We start from the raw sequence: 25932 nt of genomic DNA on the forward strand, positions 1-25932 counted from the left end.
GGAGAGGAGTTCGTCACGCTGCCCCGCCTACATCCTGACAGACAATGTTTGCCACACTCCGCGGGCCGGATTAAAAGGTCCGCCGGGCCGTAGTTTGCACATTGCTGGGCTAGTTGCAGAGTCCTGACTTTTGGGGCGGCCACCCGAGAGAAGGGAGGGGAGCGGGCGCCCGGCACACAGAAGAGCCGCATTAAAGTGTGCAAAGAGCCGCATGTGGCTCGCGAGCCACGGCTTGCCGACCACTGGGCTAGGCCACTCCAGGACCTTGAAATGCTTCTTACAAAGCCACTCCTTCGTTGCCCGGGTGGTATGTTTGGGATCATTGTCATGTTGGAAGACCCAGCCACGTTTCATCTTCAATGTCCTTGCTGATGGATGGAGGTTTGCACTCAAAATCTCACGATACATGGCCCCATTCATTCTGTCCTGTACATGGATCAGTCGTCCTGGTCCCTTTGCGGAGAAACAGCCCCAAAGCATGATGTTGCCACCCCCATGCTTCACAGTAGGTATGGTGTTCTTTGGATGCAACTCAGCATTCTCTCTCCTCCAAAAACGACGAGTTGTGTTTCTACCAAACAGTTCTATTTTGTTTTCATCTGACCATATGACATTCTCCCAATCCTCTTCTGGATCATCCAAATGCTCTCTAGCAAACTTCAGACGGGCCCGGACATGTACTGGCTTAAGCAGGGGGACACGTCTGGCACTACAGGATCTGAGTCCCTGGCGGCGTAGTGTGTTACTGATGGCAGCCTTTGTTACGTTGGTCCCAGCTCTCTGCAGGTTATTCACTTGGTCCACCCGTGTGGTCCTGGGATTTTTGCTCACCGTTCTTGTGATCATTTTGACCCCACGGAGTGAGATCTTGCGTGGAACCCCAGATCGAGGGAGATTATCAGTGGTCTTGTATGCCTTCCATTTTCTAATTATTGCTCCTACAGTTGATTTTTTCACACCAAGCTGCTTGCCTATTGCAGATTCAGTCTTCCCAGCCTGGTGCAGGTCTACAATTTAGTTTCTGGTGTCCTTCGCTAGCTCTTTGGTCTTCACCATAGTGGAGTTTGGAGTGTGACTGTTTGAGGTTGTGGACAGGTGTCTTTTATACTGATAACACGTTCAAACAGGTGCCATTGATACAGGTAATGAGTGCAGGACAGAGGAGCCTCTTAAAGAAGAAGGTACAGGTCTGTGAGAGCCAGAAATCTTGCTTGTTTGTAGGTGACCAAATACTTATTTTCCACCATAATTTGCAAATAAATTCTTTCCAAATCAGCCAATGTGATTGTCTGGATTTTTTTTCTCATTTTGTCTCTCATAGTTGAGGTCTACCTATGATGCCAATTACAGGCCTCTCTCATCTTTTTAAGTGGGAGAACTTGCACAATTGGTGGCTGACTAAATACTTTTTTGCCCCACTGTACATGCCCAAAAGACTTGCACATATTTATTTGCAAAAAATTTTGAAAACTGTTTATCATTTTCCTTCCAATTCACAATTATGTGCCACTTTGTGTTGGTCTATCACATAAAATCCCCAAAAAATACATTTGTTTTGCTTGTAACATGACAAAATGTAGAAAATTTCAAACGGTAAGAATACTTTTTCAAGGCACTGTATAACAATCCCTGAAATTTCCCTTAACTGCTGAGAAATGTCGTTTATCCTGTCTGATGGGCAAGTCACTCAGCAGGGGATTACATGTTTTGGTTCATTACTTTGACTGTCTTCAGCCTATAGCTTTAACTTTTCTTCATGTACAATCAATCTTTCTTGATGTTTATAATGTTCCTCATTGTTCTTATTTTTTTTTCTACAGTGTGATGGGCAGTACATCCCTCTACCCAGCCTCCAGGGTATTGCAGTGTTAAACATTCCTAGTTACGCCGGTGGCACAAATTTCTGGGGTGGAACCAAAGAGGATGATGTAAGTTCAGTAGATCAAAGGAAGCCAGGCACAGTTCCATTCTATTTATTTTAGCGGTGTCATCTAGGATCTGATCACACTTTTCCTCATAGCTTTCTTGCTGTCAGACTAGAAATATACCAAACATTCCAGATACTAGCGCTATTTTAGGCATGGGAACTTTTTTCTAGCTAGCACAGGAATCTGGTCATACAAGAATATTCATTTCCTGGATTGTAGCCGTAAAATATATATCCATAGATGAGCATGAGATTACAGTTAGATAGCAGCAGAGAGGATGTGTGGTTTGTAGCATTCATTTGAAAGAAATCCACTTTTCCTACTTAAGTGAGATACACGGAATATGTAAAGTTGTTAACTGAAATATACAGAGTCCCTTTTATTTTCATTGCTTTCCTTAAAGTGTAACTCCCCTTTTGTGGGGCAAATAGTGACAATTAAAAAATAACATAGCGTATACAAATGCAACACAAGTCTTATTGTACAGTAACTGAATATTTATTATTTTTCAATCTGCAGCGTTTGAAATTTTCTGTAAAATGCAATATGACAGCCCCCCCCCCAAAAAAAAATTAATTTCCTGCTTGTGTGATTGGCTCACTGATTTTTCCAAAAGTCTGCACTAAAATACACGTCAGATTTTGGGGATCACCTGTAACAAAAATTTCATTTTTAGTGAGATACTCCCAAAGGGAAATCACATCTAAAGGGATGCAACCACTTTCCTCATTAGAGCTTTGCCTGATAATTCTGAAACCAGACAAACAGCTATTTCTTCAGAATAACAAAATGCAAAAGTCTGCAAAAAGGTATATCCACCTGCTGACTGCTCACAGTAAATATACTGCAAGTAGGTGGCAGGTACAGGCCCAGTCATGTATGTCGCCTGTGCATGGGCGCGCAGGGTGACACTCCTGCGATTGCTGTATCCTGTGTACCGATACGTCTGGGGTATTGTGATTGTTTGGTCATAGCAATCACATGATTACAGTGTAAACAAAACAGCCATGAATGGTTTCCATTTATGACTACTTAGTGTTGTGAAGTGGTGATTGGCTAACAGATATCACATGGTACCTGGCTATCTATAGCAGGGGATTAGCTGTAGCCAATCACAGCATGTTAACAGTAATTAAGCTGTCATAATCCTATTCATAACAACTGAAACTATTGCTTATAATGGCAAAAAAAAAATCCTTGATCACTTCCCCCAGAGTAGTACACTGTCACTATGGTGACACCGAACTACTGATTGTATTAAAAAAAAAAAGTTAAAGAAAAAAAAAGTTTAAAAAATTTAACATATTGTATTTACATGCTGTCATCAGTCAGTATCCCTGATCACCGCCAATGTACTGGTGACAGTATGTAAAAGAAAAAAAAAGTGAAACCAAAAACAAATTTTTATTTTAATTCGTTTTCCAAAAAATTATGGCAAAAAATTACAACTTCAAAAAACTTACCATGTCTCTTACTAAATACAGGTTTGATCAATTTTACATTTTTAGTATCAGCCAAAAGTGGAGTTAATATAAATTTTGATATCGCATTTAGCAAGAAAATTATGAGGAACATTAATAGTGTTTCTGGAGGTTTCTGTTTAATGGTCAGTTCACACCAGATCATGGTGTGGAAAAGGCATTTTGCATGTGCATTTCCTGTACCACATTAAAATTGTACTGCCTCTATCTGCTGTGGTTACCAGTATGTTGTTAACAGCACCCCAAGCACAGATCTCAACTGCACTGCATTTGTGGACACCAAATCACATGGTTCTGCAGTATCATGCTATTTGGTGCTGCACGTTTTTCAAAAGTAGAGCAAACACTGCTTTTGTACATTCAAGTGCGATTTGCAGCCCATTCATCAAATGAATGGGCTGCCAAATTTCACTTTAGTGGAATGCACAAGAATCACACAGGAGCATGGACCATGTTGTTGTGCAATTATGGTGTGAACTGGCCCAAAAATGTTTGAAACATTATATAATTAAGATTTATTTTTTTTTTGGTTCTATTTCATGTTCTGTATCAGGAAAAAATAGGTATTGTACAAGAAATACTAATTATGGAAACAGACTATTGTTACCACCCTTTCGTAAAGAACACAAAGTTTAGGTGCAGGTGGTAATTTTCTGATTTAGTATCTGTAGCCCAAATTGGGTTAAAGATTTTTTTTAATACTTCGGGTAAAAAATATAATCTAGTGCTGACACAAAACAATTATAGCAATAAAGCTTCACAGCAGTGCCTGTTTTATAAGTGGATTGGAGTTTACGCTTTCTAAATGTTAGATTTAGAAATAAATATAGTGCCTACCTATTTATGTATTTATTTGTTTTAAGTGTATTTCACTATTTTGGGGCAGCTGATAAATTGCCGGCTTAGTGCAGGCATTATTCACTATTGTTTGATTTATTCACCTATCTAGGCGCCATAATATTGCTTTTTCACATATTAGATTTAGACACTTTGCCCTTTGGCTTACTGCCATTTTTGGAACCAAACCCGTATAGATCTTGCCCTGTGTATTGAACATATAGGAACATTTTTAATAGATTAGAAGGACATTAAGGGGAAGTTTTGCTAAAACTAAAGAGTGCAAAATCTGGTGCAGCTCTGCATAGAAACCAATTAGCTTTCAGGTTTTATTGTCAAAGCTTAATTGAACAAGCTAAAGTTAGAAGCTGATTGGCTACCTTGCTCACCTGCACCAGAGTTTGCAGTTTTAGTAAATCAGCCCCTAAGCAAGCTACCTTCTAAATAAAAATGCTGTCAAAAATGTGAAATGTGATTAGTTGCTCAGGGTGACTACATACCATTGCTCATCCAATGCTACTGTGTATAAAACGTCTTTGTATTTACACGTATGGGAAACATTTATGCTCTTGTGACCTAAATATATTTGACATTCCTAGATATTCGGTGCTCCCTCATTTGATGATAAGATTTTAGAAGTGGTGGCAGTATTTGGGAGCATGCAAATGGCAGTTTCCAGGGTGATCAAGCTCCAGCATCATAGGATAGCTCAGGTGAGTGTTATACTATAGTTTACATCAGAGTGCTCTCCCTAGATATTTTTTTTTCAGCCAGGTGAGATAAAAAAAAATTAGTCAGGTGATCCATAGGTAATGGGGGCAGCTTACTAAGACAGAGAAATTGAAATGCAAATGTTTATGAAATCTATATTTTCAGTAAAAAAAATGGCTTGCCAAGAACTACAATAAATTGTAAGTAGGCAACAAAAAACATTTTTTTTTTCAATAAATATTAATTTTTCAAATCATATACAGATCATTTCAACATTTCTATTAAAATAATTATCAAAACCGTATTTTCTCCTTATATAATTTATTTATATATAACTTCCTTTTCTTACCATCCCCCCTCCCATAACCCCCACCTCTATCCCCCTATCCCCTCCCCTCCCCTCTCCCTCCCACGCTCCACATTTTCTCTTCTCTCATTAACTCCATATTATTCTGTTGTTCCTATACCCAATTCTAAACCCACTTCCAGGGATATTATCTCTTCATATATTTCACCTTTTCTCTATATTCTTCCCAGCCTTTCCATTTTTTATTATACATCTCCAACTTGTCCTCATGCGTATAGTACAATCTTTCTGTCCCAGAAATCTGATTTACTCTACCCATCCAATCCTCAGTTGGCACCTCTCTTTTCTTCCAGAACCTGGGTATCAGGCTCTTTGCTGCGGTAAAGTAATGCCATATCCCCGAACTCTTATATGCTTTCACTGAGAGTTCTGAGATATGGAGGAGACATAGTTCTGGATCTAATCCTATATTGATTTTGGTAATTTTCCCTATCAAATAAACTATCCTTCGCCAGAACACCTGTATTTCTGGACACTCCCACCACATATGATACCACGTGCCCACCTCTCCGCAACCTCTCCAACACATCTGTGAAATTTCTGTATTCATCTTGTGCTCCACGTTAGGGGTAATGTGCCATCTATTCAAACACTTATAATTTATTTCTACTTCCCTCATACTAATATTTTCGTGAATTAATGTGAGCATTTTCCTCTGCTCCTCCTCCTCTATTTTTCTTCCCATATCTCTTTCCCATTTCTCTGTGTGCATTAATTTTGTGTCGGTGTCAAGTTCCATTAGTATCTCGTGTATTTTTGCCGTTCCGTGTCTACCATTTCCCCGTGACTCAAATATTCTCTCAAATGGATTCCAGTCTTTTCTAGTTCTTATAGGCTTTGGAAGGCTCTCAAAAAAGTACTTCAGTTGGTAATATCTTAGTCTATCCATCTTATTAAAGACTTCTCCCTTTCTTTCCTCCATATCCTTGTATGACCCGATTTCCTCTCCTACCATTATATCTCTCAATTGCGCCTCCTGTTTTATAATCCATTTCCCTGCTATGCTATCCTTACCCGGAATGAAATATTTTGTCTTCCTAAGTGGTATTAATTGTGAATTAAAAACCCACCCCTTTTGTCTGTGTAATAAATCCCATTCTTTTAAAACATTACGAGTGTACGTGCTAGTGCTCTCCTCTAATTCCCTATATTGTGCGGGTACCCAAATTCTTTTACTTAAACTTATTCCACTCGGTGCTTTCTCAATTTTAACCCAACTTTTCTCTGGATTATGAATCCAGTCGAAGATTCTCGCGATAGTCCCCGCTTTGTAATATCTCCTAAAATCTGGTACCCCCAATCCTCCTCTTTCTTTACTTCTAGTCAACGTTTCATAACCTATTCTAGGCTTTTTATTCCTCCATATACATTTTATTATCATTTTTCTAAGTTCTTTAAAATATGCCTCTGGGAGTTTGATTGGGATCATTTGAAATTTGTATAATACTTTGGGGACAATTACCATCTTTATCAAGTTTATGCGACCTATCCAGGATGGGTTTCTATTTCCCACTCTCCTCAGCTCCTCCTTAATCTCATTTAATAATGCTATATAATTGGCTTTATATAGGTTCTTAATTGAGGCTGATAGTTTTATTCCTAGATATTTTAATTCTTTGTCTCTCCAAAGGAAAGGGAATTCCTCTTGTAATTTTTCCTTTTCGCTGTTTTTAAGGTTTATGTTTAAGATTTCGGTCTTTGTCGGGTTAATTTTCAGGTTCGACAGTTCTCCATACTCCCTCAATGCTTTCATTAAATTTGGAAGTGATGTTCTGGGGTTTCCAACATAAAACATCAGATCGTCCGCATAAGCCACTACCTTATGTTCTCTGTCTCCTATCTTTATTCCTTTTATGCCTATGTTCTTCCTAATCATGGACAGTAAGGGCTCCAGTGATAACATATATAACAATGGAGACAATAAACATCCCTGTCTTGTACCATTTGACATCTTAAAATACTCCAATCTTCCTCCATTTACCATTATGGTAGCGGTAGGACCTCCTATATAACTCTCCAATCCACCCTCTCATTCTATCTTCCATTCCTAACGCTTCCAGGGTATCCATCATAAAACCCCAACTCACTCTGTCGAATGCCTTCTCAGCATCTATCGACATCCGTATCATTGGGGTTTTCCCTTTTTTACCCTCCTGTATAAGCAACAGTGATCTCAAAGCATTATCTCTACCCTCTCTTCCTGAGACAAACCCCCACCTGGTCTCTATGTATCCACTCCGGCATCAGCTCTTTCAGTCTATTTGCCAGAACCTTTGCATATATTTTAGTGTCTACATTCAACAGCGCTATTGGTCGATAACTTGCACATTGCGCGGGGTCTTTATCTTCCTTCCGTATCAATACTATATTAGTCTGTAAAGATTCTCCCCTTATCTCCATCCCATTCCCCAAGGCGTTCATGTAAATCTTCATCTTTGGTATTAAAAGCTCTTTATATTTTTTATAGTATTTAACTGTATATCCATCCGGACCCAGACTTTTCCCTCCCGCCATGCTTTTTAACGCTATTTTTATTTCCTCTGAAGTTATTTCTGCCTCTAAAGAGTTCAGTTGTGTTTCTCTTAATTTCGGTAGGCCTGCGTCCTCTAGGTATGTCTTTTCCCTCTATTTACTGTTTTCGTTTTCTTAAACGTGTCCTGAGGTATGATATTATACAGCTCATTATAATACTCTTTAAATATTCTAGCAATATCCTTGGTTGAGTGTACAAATTCCCCCTTGGGATTTCTTATTTTCTCAATATAATTTCTATTTTTCTTCTTTCTTAAAGTTCTCATAAAATACTTTCCCGGCCTATCTCCCCATCTATACCTTTCACATGTTATTTTATTAAAGACTCCTTCTTTTTTCCTCCTCCATTACATTCTCTAATTCTTCTTTCTTAACAGCTGCATTATCTCCTTCGATCTTTCCCTTTTATGCACCTGTTCAAGATCATACATTTCATTTAATAATCTATTTATCTTTTCTCTCCTTTCTTTTTTTTTTTTTTGCCCTCATTGCAATGAGCAGACCTCTGATGTAGGCTTTATGTGCTTCCCACACCGTTGCAACCGACACATCCTCTTTCATTCTCTTCAAAAAACCATTCAATTTCCCTCTCAATTCTTTGACCAATCTCTTCATCCATGAGAAGTGCCTCATTCAACCGCCATACATATCCTTCTCTCCCCTCTCTACCCCATCTTAACTTCATTGCAACTGGGGCATGATCCGACAGGGTGCTTCCTCCAATTTTTACTTCCACTACCAACTCTATCATTCGATGTTCTACTAATATGTAATCTAATCTAGAATAAGTCTCATGTACATGCGCTAAGCAGAGTAATGCGATTTTAATGCGGACGATGGCGGCGGCGGAGAGCTCGTGCTAGGAGCTCTTGCAACGAGCCTTCCCTGACCGACCCCCCCTATTTTCGGCCTCAATTCCCCCCAGCGGTGTGAAGCCCTAGATGGCGGAGACATACCTCGGCCGGATGGGCTTACCTTGATGGGCAGCGGTGCACGGTTGGAGGAGCCGGAGAGCAGTGGAGAGAGACTGGGACGCTGAGCCTGGTTGCTGGGAGACGAGGAGGCGCGGCCGGGACACGTGACCAGCCGCGGTGCATCCCTGGGAAGCAGGGACGCCGGCTGGCCGAAGGCTGACAGGAGGAAGGAGAGTCGGATGAAAGTGGAAGCCGGCTGCCTCCTCAATGTGACTGGGAGACGCTCACTGCTGCCTAAACCCCCCCTGGCTGGCTGTCCGTGCCTGGGCCTGGTGGACCCAGGAATCCCAGGAAACCCATCCTGCCTCCCTGGGACGGATCCTAAGGAGGAAAGGAGTGAGAGAGGAAAGGGGAGAAAGGAGAGAAAGAAAGAAGAAAGAAAAGGGAAAGAAAAATAATACAGCATTGGAAACCCTGAGGAATCCCCCCCCCCCCCCCCCCCCCCAGGACTGAGCAGCAGTGATGGCCCTCCGCATAAGCATGGAACCACCGTCCTGAGAAGGGAAGGGTGAGTGAGAGCTACTGGGGGCTTATTGTGTTGGGGACCCCTGAGTGACATAGGAGACCAGGTAATGAAAGAGGGGAGGGGAGGATTCCCAGGGATTGGAAGAGAAGAAGAGAGGAGGCCCAGGTGTCCTAGGAAAATAAAACATAAAAAATCGCAAGTGTGCTTAGTCCAGCAATTATAAAGGAGAAGTATAATCCCATCTTGAGGATACAGAAAGAAAAAATTATTAAAAGAAATTTACAGAGGATATGAAGAATAAAGGTCCCAAGGTAGCAGGGCCCAAAGGGTCTCAAACAGGAACAATAAAGAAATTCACATCATATGGAAATATTACGCCAGAAAGGGCCCACTGCGCAAGCACAAAAGGGGAAATGGACACTAGTTCAGGTAATAGTCCGAGATTATCATTGGGCATGAATAGCAGCTGCAGCCAACAAATAGAGGATGGCCCGGGAAAAAGAGAATCAGATGGGGAACTACAAGCACCAAATAAGAAGGAGATGATAGAAATGTTTCAGAATTTGGAAAAAATGATAAAACATGAAATGACAGCTATTCGAAATGACCTAGAGCACCTGCTATTAAGAATAGAGGAAACAGAGGAGAAAGTTAAAATCCAGGCCCAAAACATTGACAATTTAAGGAAAAAAATAAATCAATTGGAAAACACCCAGAAAAAATTGACCTATAGGATGGAAGTCCAAGAAAACAAAGAAAGAAGGTGTAACCTTAGGGTACGAGGAATTCCAGAGTCTGCAAAAGGCGAAACACTATATGAACTAGTGAAAAAAATCTTGAACTCCATAAGAGATGGACCAGAAACAGACGGGATCAAATTAGATGGAGTGTTTCGAATAGGAATGCTTAAACAGGCTACTGAGAAGGAAAGACCGAGAGACATAATTGTCCAGTTCCAAAAATTTGGGGTCAAAGATGAGATTTGGAAGAAGACCAAGGGAAGATCATTAATTAAGTATGGAGATTTGACTATTCAAATTTATGCGGACTTAACAGTAAAGACCCTATGGAGAAGGAGATCCCTGAGACCCCTGTTGGAGCAAATGAGGAAAGAGAATGTGCAGTATAGATGGGGTATCTCAGCATCTCTAATTGGCTGGAAAAATGGGGTCACAGCCTATTTGAGATTTCCGGAGGAACGAAGAGACTTTTGCGAGAGACTGGATTTGCAAAGAATGGAGATAGCGGGGTGGGAAGAAGAAGAAGATAAAGGAGATATAGATGTTTCAAGAAAAGAGGACTGGCAGCGGGTCGGGGGGAGGGGGAGGAAGACTTTGGGGTTGGGGAGGGAAAGGAGGGAGAATTAAGTAGAAATTGTGTGTTTTTTTTTTTTTTTCCCCACTTCCATCTCTCGCCCCTGGTCTCTCCCCTCCGGATGTCGAGGTCCTTTAGAACGCTCTGGTGAAGGGAGGGAAGTAAAGATTCTTCTTGAGCCTGGAGGATAGAGAGAGGAGATTTTGGGGGGGTCGGAGGAGAGGCAAGCCGTCCATGGGCGGAGCTTACGCCCTAAGTTTTAAATCAAAGGTGGAAACAGATCCACAAATGATTTGTAGGCAGTTTATAGGCCTAAAAACGGGTAGGGGAAAAAAAGGGGGGAAGGGATGGGGGGTGGGAGATGGGTGTCGGGTGGGAGGATGAGGGGGGAGGGGAGGTGGGGTTAAAATACTGCACGATAGAAGGGCCTAATAGGAAGAGGTATAGTAGAAGAGAGATAGACAGATTAAAGAAGGATGGAAGAAATACAGGTTATAACATATAATGTGAACGGGTTGAACTGTCCTGGGAAAAGATTTAAGTTGTTTAAAGAGTTGCACCATAGGGCAACGTCAGTGGTATTTTTACAGGAAACACATTTTGAGATAAAGTCAAATGTGAAATTAAAATCTAAATATTATCCAACATGGTACTACGCTGACTCCCCAATTAAAAGAGCAAAAGGAGTGGCAATAGGGTTGGCAAAGAACATGAGATTTGAACTGGAGGATAGAAGAACTTATCCGGAGGGGAGATTCCTGTTTTTGAAAGGTATATTACAGGGAATCTAGTGTACATTAGCCAATATATATTGCCCCAACAAAAAGCCGGAGAACTATTTGAAGGGCCTGTTGAAAAAACTGATGGACTTTAAAAAAGGGCGTTTGATAGTAGCAGGAGACTTAAATCTCTGTATGGATCCCCAAAAGGATGCAACCTCCCCTGTGCGGAGAGAGGGGGGTGGGTCTCTGAGAGCTTTGAAGAAAGCGATTCACGAGTACCAACTGGTGGACACTTGGAGAATAATGCATATGAGAGACAGAGACTACACCTTCTTCTCTAAGGCACATGAGATATATTCGAGGTTGGATTATATTTTAATAGATCATCAACTCATAGAGTTATTGGTTAAAATAGAAATAGAGATGAGTACATTCTCGGACCATGCCCCTGTCACAATGAAAATGGGATGGGGAAGACGGTGGACGGGAGGTTTAGGATGGAGGTTAAATGAGGCCCTTCTTATGGATGAGGACATAGTGCAGAAGATTGGGGAAGAGATCAAGTTATATTTTAAGGAGAATGAGACAGAGGAAGTATCGTCAGCCACAGTATGGGAAAGCCACAAGGCATATATAAGAGGTATCCTGATTGCGATGGGAGCAAGGAAGAAAAGAGAAAGAAGAGAGAGGGTTAGTGGGTTCCTAAAAGACATCCTGGATCTAGAGCAGATACAAAAGAAGAAAATAACAAGAGAAATAGGACAGAAATTAATGGATAAAAAAGATGAATTAGAGAGATTGATGGACGAAGAGAGGAGAAGGGTATATAATAAAGTACTAAATGAAAGATATAGATGGGGCGACAGACCAGGAAAATACTTAATGAGAGCTCTGAGTAAAAAGAAAAATAGAAATTATATAGAAAGGATAAAAAACCCTAAAGGAGAGTTGGTTTATTCAACCAAAGACATTATTAACGTGTTCACGGAATACTATAGAAAACTGTATAATATCAGTCCCCATGGCTCTTCAAAGGAAAATGTAAAGGATATTAACGAAAAAAGGATGATATATTTAAAAAATGCAGGATTACCAAAGTTAAGTGAAATACAATTGAACACCTTGGACGCGGAAATTTCCCAGGATGAAATAAAAGTAGCATTAAGAAGTACAGGGGGTGGAAAAAGTCCAGGACCGGATGGGTATACAGTTAAGTACTATAAAAAATATAGTGAAATATTGTTACCTAAGCTGAAGTATATGAACGACCTGGGAGGAGGGATGGAGGGGAGAAGAGAATCTCTTCAGGCCCATGTTGTACTCATTCCCAGTGTTCTAGCTATAGACCAATTTCATTATTGAACACCGATACTAAGTTGTACGCAAAGGTTCTAGCAAATAGGCTGAAAGATCTAATGCCTGAATGGATTCACGGAGATCAGGTGGGCTTTGTCCCAGGGAGAGAGGGTAGAGACAACGGGTTGAGAACACTGATGCTCATTCAGAAAAGTAGAAAAGGGAAGGCCCCGACGGTACTATTGTCGATTGATGCCGAAAAGGCGTTTGATAGAGTGGACTGGGGCTTCATGATGGACAACTTAGAAGTGTTGGGGATTGGAGAGAGAATGCGTGAGTGGATAGGTAAATTATATAGGGAGCCCACCGCAATTATCACGGTAAATGGGGAGAGGTCGGAATCCATTGGAATGTCCAATGGAACAAGACAGGGCTGCCCACTGTCCCCCTTGCTGTTTGTTCTCTCATTGGAACCCCTGTTGTCTACGATAAGGAATAGTGGAGCGGTAAAGGGAATCCAGATAGAAAATACAGAGCATAAAGTAGCGGCCTTTGCGGACGACTTATTGTTTTATGTAGACAACCCTCGAATAACATTACCAAATATAATGAAGATCTTGAAGGAATATGGCGATCTATCAAATTTAAAAATTAATCCAACAAAAACAGAGATCTTGAACATCAACGTACCAAAGAGTGAAAAGGAAAAGCTACAAAAAGAGTTCCCCTTTACATGGAGAGAAAAAGATTTAAAATATCTTGGAATAAAACTTGCTATCTCATATAAACAACTGTATAGATTAAACTATATTTCTTTGATAAATGAGATTAAGGAAGAATTAAAAATATTAGAAGGTGGAAACCCATCATGGATAGGACGTATAAACCTAGTTAAAATGGTAATCATACCTAAAATACTGTATAGATTCCAAATGGTCCCAATTAAACTCCCAGAGGTGTTTTTTAAGATAATGAAAAAAATGTTAATAAGATATATCTGGAGGAACAAAAAATCAAGAATATCATATGAAATATTGAGTAGAACTAAAGAGAAAGGGGGAATGGGACTACCTGATGTCAAGAGATACTATAAAGCAGTAATTTTAGCAAGAATTTATGATTGGACATTCAACCACAAGGGGAAGAGTTGGGTAAAAATTGAAAACGAATTGAGTGGGATTAGTTTGAGTAAGATGATATGGGTTCCAGCACATCTTAGAAGAGTTAAAGAAAGCACAAGTATTTACACTTTAAATGTTTTAAGGGTATGGGATAATTTACACAAAAGTAGGAAATGGGAATTCAATTCTATATTAATGCCCCTTGTAAATTCTGATTATTTCCCCCCAGGAAAGGATGAGATATCTGGTAGATGGTTTAAAAGGGAAGATATCCAACTGAGAGATGTACTGGTAGAGGGGGAATTGAGACCATTTAAAGAATTAAAAGAGAAGAAGGGAGAAAGTTTTATTGGAATAGACGAGTGGAAATATCATCAGTTAAAATGCTTTATTGGAAAACTACCAAAACCCCTGAGATTAAAAAAGGATTGGAATATGTTTGAAAGGTTGTTGGAAACACGTAGAGATGGGAAACACGGAATTGCCAAAGTTTATAGAATACTCACAGAATTAGACACAGACACAAAGTTAATTTTTATAACAAAATGGGAAAGAGATATGGAGGTGGTGTTAGACGAGGACCAACAGAACAAGATATATAGATTGATACACGAGAATGTTGGTATGAGAGACGTGGAGATTAACTATAAATGTTTGACACGATGGCATATCACACCGAGTATTGAGCACAAGATGAGGGGGGAGAATTCTAAAATGTGTTGGAGAGGTTGTGGGGAGGAGGGCACGGTGTTTCACATTTGGTGGCAATGTCCGAAAATTCAGGCTTTCTGGAAGATAATAGTTAACTCAATAGAAATAATAACTGGAAATGACATAGGGTTAGACCCAACGATATGTCTCCTACATAGTGTTGGGATCACAGTAAATAAATATAAAGAATCAGGCGTATGGTACTATTTAAATGCTGCAAAGGGGTTGATACCCAAGTTCTGGCAAAAATCAGAGGTGCCGAAGGAGGAAGACTGGATCAACAGAGTAAATCAGATAAGTAGAATGGAAAAATCTTACTATATGCAGGAAGATAGGATGGAAATATACTATACAAGATGGGAAAAATGGGAAAAATCAGGACTGAAAGAGAAGTATAGAAAACTATAAATTAAGAAACTATTGGGCCTCGAGAGAGTATAGAACGTGCAAAGGGGAGGGAGGGGGAAGGGGGGTGGGAAAGGGTTGGGAGGGGAGGGAAAGAAAATATTTATTAGAAGGGGCAAGGTAGAAATGTATGGAATATTTATATGTATTGTTATTTCTTCTTATGGAATTTTTTTTGTAAAAAATGAAAAACTAATAAATATTTAAATGAAAAAAAAAAAAAAAAAAAGAGTCTCATGTACATGCGAAAAAGTATAATCTCTCTCCTTCATATTCCTAATTCTCTAGATGTCCACCAGTTGACACTCGTGCAACAGTTTCTTTAACATTCTCAAGGACTTGCTTTCCTCCCTCCTCACACAGGAAGTAGTGTCCATACGCGGGTCCATACAGATGTTAAAGTCTCCCGCTACTATCATACACCCTCTTTTAAAATCCATCAATCTCTTCAACACTTCTCTCATAAACATCTCCGGCCTCTTATTTGGACTGTATATGTTTGCTATTGTACACTCAGTTCCCTGTAATTTACCTCTCAAAAATAAAAACCTTCCCTCCAGATCCATTAATCTCTCCTCCACCTCAAACCTAATATTCTTTGCAAAGCCTATAGCAACTCCTTTTGCTCTTTTAATTGGTGAGTCCGCATAAAACCATGTTGGAAAATGTCTAGTCCTCAATCTAACCTTTGACTCTATCTCTAAGTGTGTTTCCTGCAGAAATACCACTGAGGATTTTCTATGTTGTAGTTCTTTAAATAACCTAAATCTCTTTCCTGGACAGCTTAACCCTTTTACATAACACAAAAACATTTTAATTGGCTCCAGTATAAAAAATTAAATTGGCATTAGTTTGATGTGCTAGCGAAGTGCTCCCAAGATGGCTGCCTCACCAATTTGATAAGTGCTGAGAGTCCCCAAAGAGAAACATTGGTATTTTTAAAAAAAAATGCATGGACATACCATTGGATGTTTAGGTATATGCATGTGTCCAAAATGAATGTGGCGTGTATTGTATTTTTATGTGTGGGTTGCCTATCATTGCTATTGCAACGGGAGCTGTCAAGCTACCTATATGATAGTATAAACACTGTTTAGGGACTGACAGGTGCTCTTTATGGTGACATTAGGGTTTTTTTTAGACTCTTGATGCCTCCTCTACCTCCAGCTACACAAAGAGTCCCTGATGTGCAGTTTACCCTGCCACTGCAGCTGGGATTTAGGACACCTGCTTTCTATCCTATTTTTGTGCCAAAAGCCAGGATAAGTCGCTTAACAAAAACCCCTAGGAAGAAAACTGATGATAAACTGTAACCAACCTTTTTAGCTCCAAGGAGCAGGGCCCTCCTATCCCTCTTGTATTGAACTGTATTGTTGCTGTATTGTCTCCCTTTATACTGTAAAGTGCTGAGCAAACTATTGGTGGTATATAAATCCTGTGTAATAATAATAATAATTTTGCCAAGAGATGCTGTAGGGACAATGGAGTATTTTTGGGGTTTTTTTTGCCTTTGGACATCTGACTTATACAAGTCATTGTTTAACAGGTAGCATAAACCAAAGCAATCCATTATGACAGTGTCCATTGTAAAATTACCATTAAATTGTTACTAAACCCACAACAGTAAAATCAGTCTGTATATACAGTAAAGCATGCTTGTTATACTCACTGTGGAACCTAAGGGGTTAATCCTCTGCATTGTGTAAAAATGCTGTTTAATGCTGACTTCTCTGATCCTCCCCTTCTTCTAGTGTTCCCCTCTTATCTCTTGATAAGACATATCGTATGTAGACACTCTGCACATGCTCAGTTTGGTGTGTATTGCTAGAGGGGTTTTTTTCTTGGGAGAGTGCATGTGATCAGCACGGGACCAATCAGCACTTTCCAGACAGAGGTCAGGGGTTCTGCATCCTCCTAGAGCAGAATGAAAACTCCTCCTACAAGCTTTAACCAGTGCTCTGCTGGACACTTATAGAAGTGACAAGCCTGCTATATACTGCTGATGGGAAAAGGTATTTAGCAGTTTATATATACTAAAATAATTGCATTTCCATGTTCTGTGTACTGTGTGAGACCAGATATAGTGAGTGCAGGGTCCTGTGTTTAGTAACACTTTAAAGTGGTTGTAAAGGCTGAAGGTTTTCATTTTACCTTCATCCATTCTATTTTCAGAAATGTTGGTAATATTCCTAATGTCATTTGAGAGCCACACATTATATTTTGGCCAGAAGTTGAGTACAGTTGGTCTAGGCAATACATCTATTGCATCTGTTGCTTGTTTCCTAGTGCCGGTCTGTAAAGATCACTATTCTTGGAGAGGAAGGTGTTCCTGTACAAGTAGATGGTGAAGCATGGATTCAACCACCTGGGGTGATTAAAATTGTGCACAAAAATAGGGCTCAGATGTTAACCAGGGACAGGGTAAGTGCAACCAAGATGACTGCTGAATGCATTTACTGTTCCAATTTATAGTAAGAATTTAAAGCCCAACTACAAGGAATCCCAAAAAAACTACTCTTGCAGTAGTAGCCCTGCATTGTACTTGATGGTGTCGTTGTGCAACTGCAGCCTGGAGTGACTAATAAAGGAGGCTGCAGGGGACAGGCCGCACAGATGGATAGGCCTGTCAGTGAGGAATAAAACAAGTATACTGCCATATTCCTCTTTCTAGAGCTAATGAGTGGAACCCCCACTGCAAAGGCTAGTGAGTCATTTGACAGTAAGCCCTGGTTCACACCGGTGGGACTTCAGGTGCAACGTTCGATTTACAAATCGCACCTGAATTTGCATATAATGTATTTCTATGACACTATCGTAATCCATGTGATTGAAAGTAGCACATTTTCAAAAATCGTTCCGGGATTGCTTTTTTCCTTTTTCATTGCGACTTGCATTGACTTATGTTAAATGAAGTTGCAAGCCACAGTGAAATCGGAGGCACAAGTCGCACTCATCTGCGACTTTGAAATCGGTGAAGTTGCACAAATTCATAGTCGCATTCAGTGTGAACCAGGGCTTGGTGGATTCAAACATTGGTCTGCCCTTTTCTATGTTTCTGTTTTGTAATTCCAGGAGTTGGGCTTTAATTTCATTTATCTTCAACCCATTAATGTTTGCTAGAATTAAAGTTCTCATTGCAGAATTCTTTCTGTTCAATTAGGTCAGTGACATGATGGTCTTCTCAGGCCATACTCTTTAAAATTCAACATAAAGGCTTAATTGCCATTAAAACACATTAAAGTGGGTATGTGGGGGGAATTTTGCAAAACTTGAGCATCCACATTCTGGAGTAGTTGGGCATGGCAATCAATCGTCATTTTTCTTACATTTTCAAAGACTAACTAAGCAGATGATAGAAGCTGATTGGTTGCCATGCACAGCTGCTCCAGATTCTGTTTACTCCAGTTTTGATAAATGCCCTTCATTATGTTGCTGTTTGGTTTTTTTTGCTTTATAATGTTAGTGTTTTATAAGTTATTTTATGGTGGTGGTTGATTTTCCACAGATCTAGATCAGGGGTGTCAAACTGGCAGCCCTCCAGCTGTTGGGAGTCATGCTTGTAACTGTCAATCTTGAAATGCCTCATGGGACTTGTATTTTGGCAACAGCTGGAGGGCTGCCAGTTTGACACCCGTGATCTAGATGTTATAAATTAGGACTGGTCTGCTTCCTGTTCTATGGCAGTGTGTGCTATGGAGCTGGAGCTGCCTGCTTTGGATCATTCTGATCAACTCACAAACCGGGAGGGTGAGGAGAGCTGTTGTATACTGAAAACTGCCGCAATTCGTCTCAGAACCCATGGTAGTTTGTTTCACTCTGAAATAGAAACTGGCGCAGGTGGTGAAGGTAGACCTGAGACACGTCTCTCTGTTCCATTAATGTGGCACATGCCACTACAGACAGTTTCCTGCACCAGTTTACTTACACAGGAAGCTTAGTTAATTCCCTGGAGTATTTTTTGTTTTTTAGAAATAATTAAAAGACATTAGTGTCTTACTTTCCCTTTTGATAATCTTAGCAGTTTAATCTTTCTGTGCTGCCATGGTCACATTGCTGTATTGAACCCATGAAACGTGATGACATCGAAAGAGCAGGGCCCTCGATCCCCTCATGTTTTGCATTGTATTGTTACTGTACTGTCACATGTTCTGTCCCCCTTTGTAATGTACAGCGCTGAGCGAACTATTGGCGCTTTATAAATACTGTATAATAATAATAATGACACCTGTCACATTGTGTGATGTGATGACACTGGTTGTCAGTCTATATGCAGAGCTAAAACCTTTTTTTCCGTATATTGACTAAACTTTACTGAATAAATTCAGCTCCTTGAAAAATGATAATGAAAGTAAATGTGATGAATATTGGCACTAAGCATAATAAAAAGGATTGTTGCCAGAACAATTTCTAAAAACTAGCTGTTTTGAATAATGATATAGTCACCATATCAGAACATTCTTGTGATACTGTCAGTATAACTGCTTGCCTGTACGGGATGTATGGGCAAGCAGATATACTGACAGGAAGATTCAGTGAACTACCATGGCGTTCTATAGCACAGTGGTAGTTCATTGTGAACTGCAAGCCGACAGCCGCTAAGACTGTCATGGTTTGTAGTTCATTCAGTTTGTTCATCCAATGAAGTTCAAGCGTGTCTGTCTGTGGGCATACGCACATATTAGAACTGCATTGAGCTTTTAATCCTTGCAATCATAAGGTTAAATGCTTTGCAGGTTTATTCTCAAAAGCCAGATTTCCATGGATGTTTTCTGTAGTTTTTGTAATATTGAATATTTTATTACAGGCTTTTGAAAACACTTTGAAGTCTTGGGAGGACAAGCAGAAGTATGATTCCTGTAAGCCCGCACTACGTCCTCACTTGTACTCTCCACAAGCTGTTGACCTAGCTTCCGAGGAAGAGGTTGCCCTTATTCATCTGTGCTCACAAGCTGCTGAGGAACTTATCACAAGGTGGGCTATGTTTTGGGCTCAGGTCCCTGTACTGAGCAAGTATAACAAATACATACATTTGATCATGCGTGTGGGTGTACCACTGGTACAAGTCATAGGTTATTTTTGTTCATATAAATTGGTTACCTTAAATAGATTTTTCATCTGTGCTCAAATACCTTGTGTTGGCTGGTTGCTGTTATGCCTTATTTGTGTCACACTGAGGACATCTTCAGTTCTTAATAGGCATTGCATCTATTTAAGGTACACTTTAAGCAGCTTGACATTTGAAGGTCTCTGTGTAAAGGTATGTGTGTAAAAGTGAAGTTCTATATATTGTAAAGTTTTTATAGGTTCATTATTCACAGACTTTTTTAGACCATGGGTTATGCAGGTGCTTGGACACTGTCAAATTAAGCTGTAAGGAAAACCTTAGCATAACCCTTCTCACTTCCAACAGTCCCACATTTTTTTGTTCGTGTCCTAAGGTATATGAACATCTTCTCTGTGCTTTGAGAGAAGCAAACCTTTTTCTTTGGTTATTTTATTGTTCTTTGCTGAATTTTGCATCTAAACGTATCTAGCAAGTTATTAGCTGATTGTAGTCTCTGTTGCTTACCATGTTCTGCTTTCCAGAACAGTTTCCTCCTTGAATGTGCCTTGGGTGACCATACTTAGAGACCGCCAGGGAGAATATTTGGAGTCCCTCTGCAGGGTTAACCCTCACTGCACTTTGCAGATCATAGGTGTAGGGGGAAGTTGGTCAGCATGCTTTGCCAGCTCACACTCGGCTTACAGCTCATGGAGGTTTGCTGCATGTTCTCTATTGTAATGGTCTTGACTCTGATAGTCCTAAAACTAATTTCCCCAGTTTGAGCCGCTCCCTTTTCATTGGCCTCCCTAGCTTTGTGGTGCTCCCCATCCTTTCCAGAGATTAATATTCAGCCACTATGTTTAATTTTATGTGTAGGCTTTTAGCCCTGTCAGAATCTTCTGAACACAGGGATCACATGCTGGCTCCCTGGGCCTGTCCTCCAGATGTGATCTCTATTCTTCTCTTACAGCTTCTATGCGTCTTGAAGAGAAGGACGAGGAAGGTTCCTTTATTTGTTTCAGAGGACTCCACATATGAGTTGATATCTTTCCCAAGCTTATGGTTACTATTTTTATCCTTAATGATGCAGTGTTCAAGTCTTGCTAAGTAACAGTCTGTGTTGGCCCAACACATGGTCACCAGCCACTTTACAAGTGCCTCAGCTGGCCAATACATTCCTTATGCACTCGCTCCTAGAGCCTTTTTGTCTCTCCCAAATACTTTGTGCAGCAATACACAATTGAGGAGGGATTTCTAAAGAAATGGACTGTCCTGTTATGGACCCAACCATTTTCTGTCTTTAACACAACCCGTTTAGTAAGTGCTTGGATTCATCAAGTTTACAGGAGGTAAGAGGAGTACCTTTTTACCCCAGAAGAAAAAGGCAAACGCTCTTGTGGGCAAACAATCCGTTGTGGAGGCAAAGAATAATTCCTTTAGTTTCTCTCAGGCATCCAGGTCCAAATCCAAGCCTGGCTTACGTTTCTGCCATAAATCTTCTAAGCCAGCCAAGCCTTGGAAGGATGCCCTCCTCACAATGAGGGAGGGGGGAAGTAGTGATGCCTGTTGACCCAAGGCCATTTGGGCATAAGTCCTTGCAGCCTTCTGGGTCCAGAAAGTAGTAACTTGTCATCCTCCCCACAAAAGAAAGTGGATCATTAGGCTGCTCTCTAGCAGTTCATCTCACAGGGGGTCATTGTCCCACTTCTAAAAAAGGACAGGGTTCTCTAGATGCCTGTTTACTAAAGCAAATGGAGGAATTCATCCCTTCCTTGATCTATAGCTTTTCAAAAGGTTCTGTTGCATTCTAAAATTCCACCCTCGGACCTCTCTAGACATCCAGGATGCATACTTGCGCATCCCTATTTTCTGGCCAGAATTCCTACCCCCCACCCGCATCAACGCTACCTGCATTTTGCTGTGAGCACGCAGCATTGCAACATTACAAGCAGGGGCGGACTGACAACTCATGGGGTCCCCGGGCAATAGGGGATTAAGGGGCCCCTTGTGTCCTTGCCCAAACTCAAAAAAGCCTATGAAAAAGGTACCGGGGCATCTCATGGGGCCCCCTACTGACCCCGGGTCCTCGGGCAGTGCCCGAGTTTCCAAATGGTCAGTCCGCCCCAGATTACAAGTTTGTTGCCTTTCTCTTTGGCCTGTCCACACCACCTTGGGTGTTCACTAAGATGTCACCTCCTGTACTAGCTCTGCTGGGCTCTCAGTGTTATCCCTGTTGTAGGATACCTGAATGAACTACTCCTGAAGGAATGGTCAGTCCAGGTCTTGTCCTTAATGTTAGTTGAAAGGTGTACACTCTGCAGAGATTTCGATATATCCTAAATCTTCGGAAGTCTGCACTTGAACCGACCCACCACATGGGTCTTATTCTGGACTTTGCATGGTCCAAGGTTTTTCTCCCTTTGGAGAATCTCTGCTTCCTTGTTAGTAGACCCTACAGTCTAGGAGATTCCTTACCATTCTCCTTTGCATGGGGGTTTTGGGTTTATGCCCAATTTCACTCCAGACACTCAACATTTATGCTGCGTGGGAGAAGCAGGCTCAGTCCTTGGATTGATTATGAGCCCATCCAACCAGTATTTGGTCACAGTGCCAGGTCTGTTGCTTACATCAACCATCAAGGGCAGGAAATGTTGCTTAAAGAAACTAAAACCTCTTAGCTTAGTCAAAACTCCACATCCTATGCCCTGTGAAGTACTCCAAGAAAAGGATTTTGCAGTCCTGTTTTACAAGTGTGTGTATGTTTGTGTGTATGTATGATTTATATTAGTTTGACTACAGGTTACAAAGACTGACCTTACCTGTATTGTAGGTTCTTGGGGGGTTTTTTTTACACAGAACCTGAATTGGAAAAAAGCCTCCTCCTTCCACCAATTTGTCCACCTCTAGGCGTCTGCAGAGCGGTTCCCTTTTTTTAAATTTGGCTTGCTGAAAATCCTTTTGTACTTTGGTATACAAATATAACTCGTATGTCTTGGGCCATAGATTGGCCCCAGTGCTCATACCTCTGTTTCCTCATCACAGTGATGGGTGGGCTTATCAGGCAATAATTCACAAGGTGGGGGTAGGTAGTGAGGCTCCTTATGAGGGTATCTGGTTTATACCCATTTGGGATATCCCTGGTGCTGAATATAAAAGGGGCCATAATGTACAGGCACCAGGTGATCTCTGCGATGATACTAGTGCTAAAGATACTTCTGTGCCACTTCGGCTTAACATTTAAGGTAATCTGCAGGACCAAGGCAACAGGTTCATTTTAATTCAGACCTCCACAGATATACATACATGGATACTTATCTTTTTCACTCAATTTTGTTGAAAGGAGCATAGAAATGCAGGGTATTCTAAGCTACAGGTCACCAGAGTCATAGCTTACAAAGGGTTATGGATCACAATATGACAGCAATAATTGGCACATCACTCTCACATGAAGTGAGATACGTGCCCCTCAATTAGTAAAACAGAAAATAGGATAATGCACTTCCAAATCACATCAGCACATAAAGCATTAATTACATAAGTGCTAGAACCAGAGATTGGGTTTCCTAAAGAAAAACCCAAGAATAATGCACTCTAAATAAATAATAAGCAGCACTCCAAACGGCTAGTTTTTCAAATTTCATGGTTATGAAAGGAAATGAGAAAGGCGTCTTTACCCTGAAACATTGCGACTCTTATCTAAGCTGAATGTAAGGAAAAACATGTTGAGATGACTATACTAAGCAACTCGTGTATACAAATTTGATATAAGATCATATATGATTGATGACTCACATGACTTTTTAATTATTGTAATGTTATGTGATGTTTAATGGACGTTTTGGAATACAAATGATGTATTTTACTGTAACCTTTGGATCTTGTCTAGCATCTTTTGGCTATTTGTGGTGCCATTGAATTCCCCTCTGGCCCATACATATTTATTCTCTTGTGATGCTTATCTCTATCTTATCCTGAGTGTCCACATGCTAGCTGAAGGGTTTTTCTGGTTGTTTCCTGGATCTTTTCCCTTTTCTAATGAAAATGTATATGACGGTTGTAGCTGATAGCTGCTTTTGTCTAGATAGAGGAACTCGAGAGATCTTGTGCAATATGCTCTTCCATATCATGTTCTTGCTTTGGCTCCTAGTGCTGAACTGAGCAACAGGGAAGGGAATAAAAGTTAAACCGGTTTATGTGTCCTAAAAATAGTAATACTATAACCATTGCCAGAAATGGACACGAATTTACTTTATCACGAAATAAAGTACATATACCCAGCAAAACCTCATACCTAAGAGATTCTTCATAATCCTTTTATTGTTTGTAAGCATCTCCAAATCTGTAACACTATTTTTTTTTATGTTCAGAATATGCGAAGCTGCAAAAATCCACAGTTTGCTGGAACAAGAGCTGGCCCATGCAGTGAATGCTTGCTCACATGCACTAAACAAAGCCAATCCTAGATTTCCAGAGGTAAGTCTAGTCCTACAGGTTTACTTGAATTAACCATTCCTCAGATACATGCAATATGCTATGTATATAGTGTGTGTGTGTATATATATATATATATATATATATATATATATACAATAAGTAGTTTGTGTGTATGTATATTCAGTGCACAGCATATATGAGTACACCCCTACAAATTTGTCAGAAAACCTTAAATTTCCTTTCAGAATCAACATTTTCTATGGGATAGTATACTACAAAATACTCCCACAAATGCCATTAATTGCAAACAAGATTTGTTAATTTGCACACACACAAAATTATCTTTCCTTACAAATTCATTCAAGACTATGTTGCTAAAATAAATACATCCCAATGAAAGTCTTAGGAGCAGAGCTAAATTTACAACAAAATCCTAATTAACAAGAATTTAACTACTGGTGAGTCTTAATTATTCATTAAACAGATGTCCAGCTGACCGTTGGTTATAACAGGGAGTTACTTAACAAGGAAAACCCTTCCCATTTCATGCTGTCAGCAATGGCATCACATGGAAGAGAAACGTCTGAGAAAGAATATAATTTCTTTACGAAAGAAAGGTGAAAGCTACAAGAAGATCAGCAGAGCTTTCCTTATCAGTCAGAATACTGTAGCAAAAGTGATACAAAAATTTAACAAAGATGAAACTGCAACCATCTAACAGAGACGTCCAGAGAAGTTAACACCTCAACAGGAGCATCTTCTGATGAAAAGGGTTGAAGAAAATCGGCATGCAAGTTCACTGCAGTTAGCTAAAAAAGTAGAAAATCAAACTGGGGTGATTTTCCCGTGACTCAATACAGCATACACTGCAAAGAAATGGCATGCATGTTGTCATCCACGAAGGAAGTGTCTCCTTAAGCCCATGCACAAAAAAGTCAACCTAGAATTTGCCAGGGCCCATGCTGAAAAAGAAGACTACTGGGACTCTATACTCTGCAGTGATGAGACCAAGATAAATGTTTTTGGAACTGATGGCTTCAAAACTATGGCTCTGCAAACATGAGGAGTACAAAGAAAAATGCATGGTGCCTACAATGAAACATGCTGGTGGCAGTGTCCTTCTGTGTGGCTGCATGAGTGCTGCTGGTGTCGAGGAGCATATCATTGATTGTATCATGAATTCACAGATTTACTGCTCTATATTGAAAGAGAAGATGCTACCATCACTCCATACCCTTGGTCGTCGTGCACTTTTCCAACATGACAATGATCCAAAACACACATCTAAGGCCACTGTTGTATTTCTGAAGAACAGGGTGAAAGTGATTCAGTGGTCAAGTATGTCTCCTGATCTGAACCCAATCGATCACCTATGGGAAATTCTGAAGAGACAAGTTGAGCATCATTCTCCATCTAGAATCCAGGCTCTAAAAGTGGTCTTTCTTGAAGAATGGAAAAAGATAGATGGTGCTATATGTCGCCAACCTGTTCATTCCATGCCTTGGAGACTTGATGCTGTCCTTACAAATCATTGAGGTCATTAAAAAAAATTATGTAGTAGTTTTTGTTGTGGGGTGTATTCATTTTTG

The 25932-nt window shown here is 40.3% G+C and overlaps 1 protein-coding gene across 2 annotated transcripts in view; it reads left to right on the forward strand.

Annotated features, from left to right (window-relative positions):
- DGKH (diacylglycerol kinase eta) overlaps positions 1-25932 on the forward strand; it is a 358194-nt gene that overhangs the window by 278481 nt on the left and 53781 nt on the right. For both annotated transcript variants that reach the window (XM_089668821.1, XM_089668822.1), the window contains exons 21-25: positions 1821-1928; positions 4846-4959; positions 17152-17286; positions 19670-19836; positions 24277-24382. In XM_089668821.1, coding sequence (XP_089524947.1) covers positions 1821-1928; positions 4846-4959; positions 17152-17286; positions 19670-19836; positions 24277-24382 — 630 coding nt within the window. The remainder of the gene's footprint in view (positions 1-1820; positions 1929-4845; positions 4960-17151; positions 17287-19669; positions 19837-24276; positions 24383-25932) is intronic.

The sequence above is a fragment of the Staurois parvus genome, unplaced genomic scaffold (assembly GCF_062004578.1).
Source record: "Staurois parvus isolate SC_StPar_1 unplaced genomic scaffold, SC_StPar_1.0 ptg000064l, whole genome shotgun sequence".
Lineage (NCBI taxonomy): Eukaryota > Metazoa > Chordata > Amphibia > Anura > Ranidae > Staurois > Staurois parvus.